Source organism: Micropterus salmoides, unplaced genomic scaffold (genome assembly GCF_014851395.1).
Source record: "Micropterus salmoides isolate LMB-PRFRI ecotype aquatic unplaced genomic scaffold, ASM1485139v1 Ms_hic_scaffold_5, whole genome shotgun sequence".
NCBI classification, from domain to species: domain Eukaryota; kingdom Metazoa; phylum Chordata; class Actinopteri; order Centrarchiformes; family Centrarchidae; genus Micropterus; species Micropterus salmoides.
The window spans coordinates 36,954,819-36,963,293 of NW_024044237.1; the positions used below are offsets into that span (position 1 = coordinate 36,954,819).

Genomic DNA, 8,475 nt, shown 5'->3' on the forward strand with positions numbered 1-8,475 from the left:
GTCTCTGCGTGATCTCTGTTTCTGAGAAAAGCTCTCAGGCAGCCGTACACATGCCACCGGATACAGAATAAAAGCCATAATACCCATAGTAATAACTGATAATACCCTGTGATAAACAATAACACACACGCCCCAGACGCTGCTCTTTGTTGGGATTACGGGCGTACTCGTACCTGGAAGCATCAATGCCAACCCTGCTAATCCCAGTAAATAAATCCTCTGAGGGATTATTGCTCTGTTGGGGTGCAGTCACACCCAAACCAACTTCGCTGAGCTGAAAGAAGACCGAACACAGATGGCTTCTGATGGAGACAAATGATTGTGAGGATAACAAAAAAAATCAGCAGAGACCCAGAGAGAAAACCATCACAGAACCACAGGGAACCTCATTTAATGGACTTAATGGACCTCAATAACCATTAATATACCCTGTAAATCTTCACAAAAAGCATGAAAACCCCTTAATTACTCACCTCCGTCAACAAGTGGATAAATAAATAATAACCCAAGAACAAATCCCTTAAAACCCACAATACTAACTCCTAGTGTTTCAATTCAGTTTTATTTAGATAACGCCAAATCACAACAACAGTTATCTCACATCGCTTTCCACACAGAGGTACAGACAGTAAAGGTGATGTTGCTATAGACTAAATGAAAAATGGTACAGATATTGAGCCAGCCCTAACTATAAGCTTTATCAAAGAGGAAAGTCTTAAGCCTACTCTTAAATGTGGAGATGGTGTCTGCCTCCTGAACCCAAACTGGAACCTGGTTCCACAGGAGAGGAGCTTGATAGCTGAACGCTCTGGCTCCTAGTCTACTTTTGGAGACTCTAGGAACCACAAGTAACCCTGCATTCTGGGAGCGCAGTGCTCTGGTGGGGTAGTAAGATACTATGAGCTCTTTAAGATAAGATGGTGCCTGACCATTAAGAGCTTTGTAGGTAAGAAGAATGATTTTAAATTCTATTCTGGATTTTACTGGAAGCCAATGCAGAGAAGCTAAAACAGGAGAAATATGATCTCTTTTCCTGGTTCCTGTCAGAACACGTGCTGCAGCATTCTGGATCAGCTGAAGAGTCTTAATGGACTTTTTCGAGCAGCCTGATAATAAGGAATTGCAGTAATCCAGCCTAGAAGTAACAAATGCATGGACTAGTTTTTCTGCATCATTTTTAGACAGGATGTTCCTGATTTTCGCAATATTACGTAGGTGAAAAAAGGCGGCCCTTGAAATTTGCTTAATGTGAGACTTAAACGACATGTCCTGATCAAAGATAACTCCAAGATTCCTCACAGTGGTGCTGGAGGCCAAGGCGATGCCATCCAGGGAAACTATATCTTTAGATAATGCGTCACGGAGGTGCTTAGGCCCCAGAGCAATAACTTCAGTTTTATCTGAGTTTAACATTAGAAAATTACAGGTCATCCAGGTTTTAACATCCTGAAGGCACATTTGAAGTTTAGCTAACTGATGAGTTTCATCTGGTTTGATTGATAGATATAACTGAGTATCATCTGCATAACAATGACATATGGACGTTAACTGAATGGATCCTCTCTCACGGCTAAATTAAGGACATTTTGGGAATAAATATATTATAATATATATAAAAGCTTTAACTTTAGTTTAGCTTAACTTAGTGTTGTTTAGTTAGTTAGGTTAGCAGGCTATAGTTTAGTTTAGGGCCACATAGTTTTCTTAGTTTAGTTTATCTTAGGTTAGTTTGGTTTAATTCAGCTTAGGTTAACTTAGTTTAATTTAGTTTAGCTTAGTATTGCTTATCTTACGTTAGTTTAGCTTATCTTATCTTAGTTTATTTTAGATTATCTTAGGTTAGTATAGTTTAGCTTAGCTAGGTTAACATAGTTTTGTTTAGTGTAGATTTGTTTATCTTACAGTAGCTTAATATAATGTAGTTTAGTTTAGTTTATCTTTGCTTAACTTAGATTAGTTTATCTTATTTTAACCTCAGTTAAGAATATCTTAGGTTAGTGTAGTTTAGCTTAGTTTAGCTTAGCATAGTTTATCTTAGTTTAGTTTAACATATCTTAGCTTAGTTTAGCTTAGCATAGTTTAACTTAGATTAGTTTATCTTATCATAACCTCAGTTAAGAATATCTTAGGTTAGTGTAGTTTAGCTTAGTTTAGCTTAGCATAGTTTAGCTTAGATTAGTTTATCTTATCTTAGCTTAGTTTACCTTAGATTAGTTTATTTTAGCTTAGTTTAGCTTAGATTAGTTTATCTTATCTTATCTTAGTTTACCTTAGATTAGTTTATTTTAGCTTAGTTTACCATAGATTAGTTTATTTTATCTTAACCTCAGCTTAGTTTATCTTAGGTTAGTATAGTTTAGTTTAGCTTAGCTAGGTTAACATAGTTTTGTTTAGTGTAGATTTGTTTATCTTACAGTAGCTTAATATAATGTAATATAATGTTTAGTTTTGCTTAGTTTAGCTTAGCATAGTTTAGCTTAGATTAGTTTATCTTATCTTAACCTCATCTTAGTTTATCTTAGGTTAGTGTAGTTTAGCTTAGTGTAGTTATTCTTAGGTTAGCATAGTAAATCTTAGCTTAGTTTAGTTTACTTTATCTTAGTTTATCTTTGTTTAGGTTTATTTATCTTAGGTTAGCGTAGTTTAGTTTGGCTTAGCTGGTGCTGTGCAGGTGCTGTGAAAGTAAGACATTTTCCTATTCAACACATCATGGCTTTATAAAATCAGTGGAAGCCAAATTCATCAATTAGTAAAAAAAAAACAACCAAGAATGACTATTGATTGATTTATTACAATGCAAACACGTATATCATTACCAAATGGGAAAATGTACTTAAAGTATTACAGCAGTAAAATGTCCCTGTTGTTAAGTCTCCTCTCCTCAGATTCATGTGCAGCAGGATGTTGCTGCTGTAGTTGTTGAGCTGCAGCTCATTCTGAACTGTTTAGCATCAGACTGCAGCTGATGATTCTTTTCATTCTGCATCAATCTGCTGATTATTTTCTCCATGAACCGACCGAATGTTTAGTTTGTAAAGATTCTGCCGTCACAGTTACCCAGAGGGAAAAGTGACACCTTCACAACCAACAGTCCAACGTTACTAACAAACATCACGTTATTACTGTCATTCAGAGGAGAAGCAGCAGATCTTCATGACATGAGCTGAAACATCAGATTTACAGGGAAAATCTACAAAGTGTTTCATTTATAACAAAACATCATATTTTATAAACGATTCATATGTTTTGCGTGAAAAAATTGTAATTTTTAAACTGGTAAGTTTTGGTAACAAAAATTTTAACTCAACAGGCCATCAGGTTCATTGATCTTATTGATCTTTGTCTCTTTCAGGAACCTTCCAGAACGGGATTGCAGAAGGGGAGGTAGACCCCACCTTCGGGCCCCTGGAGGCCATGCGTCTCACAGTGATGACAGACTCGCCGGTCTGGGTGATCCTCAGCGAGGTGAGACCACCTGGAACCAGATTAATACCCACAACAGCTCGTGTTTTTATTCATAAATGGACAATGTCTTAGAGGATTTCCCAGCAGTGTTTTGAGGTCCTTGAAGAGATCCCAGGGGTTTTGAAAAGAGTTCTATGTATATTACAGAAGTTTCAAGAGGGCTTGAGACGCTTCCATGGTGCCTTGATTACATTTGAGTACTGGAGTATGCTGTTAAGGTTCTTGACAGTCTTTCTTGATGCTCCATGGATCCGTAGTAGGATCTGAGAGGACCCTGAGGGATTATAAAGGTAATAGGGTAACAAGGATCCCGGGGGTGGTTACAAGGTCTGTCAAGGATGTTCCAAGTTCCTTAGGAGATTCAAATGTTGATTGAAAGGGTTCAGAGGGGGTTCTGTTTTTGAAGAAGACCCAAGAAGTGTTAGGATGTCCCAATGGTTAATTTCGGAGGTGTCAGTTGTCAAAAAGTAATTTATTATGGGGTGTTGGTGTCTTTGAGAAGGTTCCAGGATTCACTGGATTTTTTGAGAGGTTCCAGGAATTTCAAAGGGTTCTTATAGGTTTTCACCAATTTTTTTGGGGGGGGGTTACAAGTGTTCTTTAAGAGGTTAGGGGGCTTCCTGGAGTGCCCGAAAGTTCTGAGGTTAAAATGGCTTTGAAGAAGTTAAACTGATTTTGATGGGTTTCCAGGCATCCTTGAGGGAGTTTCCATAGTTCTTGATGGAACTTGATAGAGATGCAAGAAACCAGGTCTATCATCGGACTCTGAAATGGCTCTACGGGTCCTTGATGAGGTGGAAAGGGTTCTTGAAAAAGTTGCTTTCAAGCCTGATGTCAAATTAATTTCAAGGGTCAAAAATAGTTCCTTTGTTAAAGCCCCATAAAAGGGGCTGTTGTTAAAGGATTAATTTCAGACCGGGGCACGCAAATGTTTTAGCGTCAACTCCTGACCTCCGACCTCTCTTTGAGGAGTGCTGAGGAGAAAGTGTCGCCATGTTAACCCTTTAAAGAATGCATTAGTCTGGTTTAGCGAAGACTTTCAGCTTCAGCCTTTTTTTCATCCTGAACATTTCTGGAGGAAACACAAAAATGTGTGGATCAACTTTTAAAAATGTATATTAACTCTAACAGGCTTATAAAGCATCATACAGCTCTGTTCTGCATGTGTTGATTCCTCCTGGTTCTTAATGGTTCTTCAGGTTTCCTGAGTCTCTCTCAGATCTTTCTAAAGACAGTATATGTTCATCCTGGTCTATTCGGATCATTTCACTGTTTCACTGGTTCTCACTGGTTCTTCTGGTCTCTCTCAGATCTTTATAAAGAAAGCAGAGTGAAGCTCCTCTCCCCCTCCGCAATACCTCAGCACCTCCGAGCGTTCAGCCGAGCTGACCCGGGGGGAGGCTCGCCGGCCGCCTTCCTGCTCCAGTCCCACTCTCCAGATCCCCCACCGCGGTGCCACAACGCCGCCGTCTGGCCGGACCTCGCCACTGCAGGGCTGAACAGCTCAAAGACTGAAAACGCAGATCTCACAGACAGCTGGACAGTCCGAGTGGAAGAACCTGTCTGACCCGACATGCAAAAAGAGAGTTTCCTCTCAGATCGTGCTGTAATTACTCCTGAAGAGTCTGTATTTATGTGTACATACAGTAAGTAAATGTTGAAAACACTGGTAATTGTGGAGGCCGTGGCGAGACCGCCGCGCCACTTCTGATGATGAAACTGCTGCTTCAGAAGGCCTCTTTCTATCTGCAGACGGTCGGTCCGGACCAACACTGTCCCACCAGTATACCCCCACAGTAACCATGTATGTGCATATATGCATAGAGATGTACACACTTATCATATGAATGCCCTCTCAGTGTGTTGATACGTGTCTGTAGTTGCTGCTCGGGGTTCAGACCTTTTCCCTCCATCGGTGAGCGATTTGCCTTAAAGAAGACGAAGAGCAGATTTACTTCAAACAAAAACGAGTCCCGGACAGAAACATGTAGCGACAACAAATACCCAGAATCCTTTGCTGCGACCTTCTCACATTGTTGTGGCTTGAAACTACTGACGATGACAGCTGATATTTTGCTTTTTTTAATGAAGTCTTTTAAAGTTGATTTATTTTAAGTTAATTGAGGCCTTCTCACTGACGACTGCTCTGTTCTACTTTACAGTACTCTAATGTGCTTTATAGTACTCTAATGTACTTTATAGTATTCTAATGTACTCTACAGTGCTCTAAAATACTATATATTACTCTAATGTACTTTGTAGGACTCTAACATACTTTACAGTACTTTAATTTAAATCTACAGTACTCTACTGTACGTTTTAGTACTCTAATGTACTCTAGAGTACTCTAACATACTCTATAGTTCTATACAGTACTCTAATGTATTGTACAGTACTCTAGTTTCCTCTGCTGTGCTTTATTGTACTTAACTGTACTGTAGTTTTCCAGTCCGGTGCAAAAACAAAGATTCACGTCTTTTCTTTCTTTCTGTTTTCAGTCTCTCGTTGACACCTTTAGTAATAAATAGTATAATTCTTCCAATAGAATATTTGTTTCTCTGTAAAGATGCAGTCTTTTTCCACATGTCTTCATGTTGGCTTACACGTCCGAGGAGGGACGTTTTAAAAAATTGTTCCCTTGAAACATTAGTGTTGTTTCCTTCAGTCCATGTCTCCTCTGTTCCCTCATTAATGTGTTGAATAATTGGTGCCCTCAAAAGGAGAACATAAGTCCTTCAAATTCTAGACGATGAGTCCTTCAATCTGAGCCGGTCTCATCCCGGGGCGTCAAATACCGAACCTTTGAGAAAGCCTGACAAACCGTCGGTATTTCACGCACAAGGTACCCTTCAGGGCATTCAAGTAAGTCCAATTCAACCCATCTGCCGTCCCACTATGTACCTATTTTAACCCAAAACACAATGTTTTCCTAAACCTAACCAAACTGCATATAAACCACATATTAAAAAGGCCTTTCATACGGACGCTGAAGGGTACCTTGTGCGTCACCAATGCTTTGCCAGGCTTTCTGAAAGCGTCGATATTTGACGCCCTGAGAAGAGAACGAGTTGTGAGTCCACATGTCGTTGTCCCCTCCACACTCTCCCTATGGACCAACTGGATTTAATCATGTTTCAGCTGGATCCTAGATTGTAAGGCCAAAGTACTTGGTCTGGGTCACCATACACTGATGACCATACACTTTTTTAGACCACTGCGTTCTTTTGTGTTCGACCCTTTCCTGTTTCAACACAACTCAAAGCAGCTCCTAAGAGAAATGCTTTTCCCAGTTTGGTGTGGAAGAACATGACTGGCCTACAGAGTCCCGACCTCAACCCCATCCAACATTAGCCAGACTTGGTCACCAACATCAGTGCTGGACCTCACTAATGGTCTGGTGTCTGAATGGGAGCAACATGTTGAACTGGAAAGACTGAAACCAGCAGAGTGGAGGCTGTGGAAGCAGCACTTTAATGAACATGGAGTCACATATGGAGGGAAAGTTCAGCCGTCCACGTACTTCGATTAGGTGTCCACATACTTTTGAATATTCCGGGTTTTGGCCGTTAATGTTGAGCTGTAATTTTTTAAACCATAAAAGCTTGGACTTGCAGATCAGAAAAAGACATGCAGACGTCTCTTGGTTGATTGTTTTTTCATCTGTTAGACTTTTTCATTTTCACAAGTGAACATTTTTTATATTTTCTGGGTACATGGAGTGCGTTTACATTTGCGCAAGTATCTTTTTGTGTTTAGGTTTTCGGAGTATAGTGATTACGTGTTGCATACGTAAACATCCTGGTTTCTAAAATCTGGAATACGCTGATGGAAAAAAAGGAAACTGTGGCATGTAAACGGCTGATTCTGGTTTCTGAAACCTGGAGTACTCAGACAGAAACCAGGATACTGAGGCAAGTGAACGACTGAACCCGGTTTCTGAAACCTGAGATTGTGAGAAATGATGACCTGCAGAGAGACCTGGATGCAGTTATGATCATGTATACAGCGATAGAAATAACCAGGTTTGATAAGATCCAAACCAGGATACTAGTGTGCATAAAAACATACTTATACATTTAACCTGCAGGAAATGCCTGCTGTGAATTGAAAGATCGTCAGGTAAATGCTCTTAAAACAAGGAAACAGGTTTTATGTGATCTTAAAAACGTTCACTTTTCAACCAAAGTTAGCTCACAAACATAGTCACCTTCAAATCAACAAACCTATTGTTATTCAGATACACCAATTATTAATATAAGGGAACAAAATGACTAAATAAGGGAGCGATTTAGCAAAACTTTTCCTCCAGAGCGTCCCTGCTCTCAACACTTCATTCATTCATTCGGACCCAACCGAACTTCGGTGTCTTCAAGCTTCAGGAAACATCCCAACTTTTCTTTTCTTACCTTTGTAAGATGCACTGGAATGCATTGCTGTAATCTTGTGTTTGTATTTTGTATCCTTTAGATAAACTCTATTTAAATGATCTGAAACTTCTATCCAATATGTGAATTGTAATAAAGACAGAAGTTGAAATGATTTTGTTTTGCTTGATGTGCTGGCTCCCAGTTTTTGGGGAGAGGTCGCGGGTATGGTGGGAAGATTTCTTGGAATGTCGTCAGGTTTCAACTGACGAAACATCACTCCACCGGTAAGAAACTGATTAATCACCGGAAGGCTGTGATGTCGACGGATTTATTTCAGTTTCATGGAGAAAAAAGTGAGGTGGTAGGAAATACGAGTGACCCTGAGTGGACCTAAAAACTAGGGTCTTTACAGGAAAAGTCTTCAGTTTCACATGTTGCAGCCACATTCAGGGTTTAAGTAGCAGGATACATAGGAAATGTGTGTAACTATGTCCAAATAGTGGTTGGGATAAACTACCTAATTAAAAATGTGAAATTTCAGGGGGGGTATTGATGGTGCTACAAAGCAGCTTCATGGTTCATCACAGTGAATAAAAGGTTTAAAAGCAGCCTTTTGTTCAGCCAGTCTGGTGAGGTGACGGTC

The 8,475-nt window shown here is 39.7% G+C and overlaps 1 protein-coding gene across 2 annotated transcripts in view; it reads left to right on the top strand.

Annotated features, from left to right (window-relative positions):
• Positions 1-8,004, top strand: part of mgat4b (alpha-1,3-mannosyl-glycoprotein 4-beta-N-acetylglucosaminyltransferase B) — a 167,103-nt gene extending 159,099 nt beyond the window's left edge. For both annotated transcript variants that reach the window (XM_038700192.1, XM_038700193.1), the window contains exons 14-15: positions 3,353-3,465; positions 4,776-8,004. In XM_038700192.1, coding sequence (XP_038556120.1) covers positions 3,353-3,465; positions 4,776-4,799 — 137 coding nt within the window. In that variant the 3' untranslated portion in view covers positions 4,800-8,004. The remainder of the gene's footprint in view (positions 1-3,352; positions 3,466-4,775) is intronic.
• The last annotated feature ends 471 nt before the right edge of the window (positions 8,005-8,475 follow it).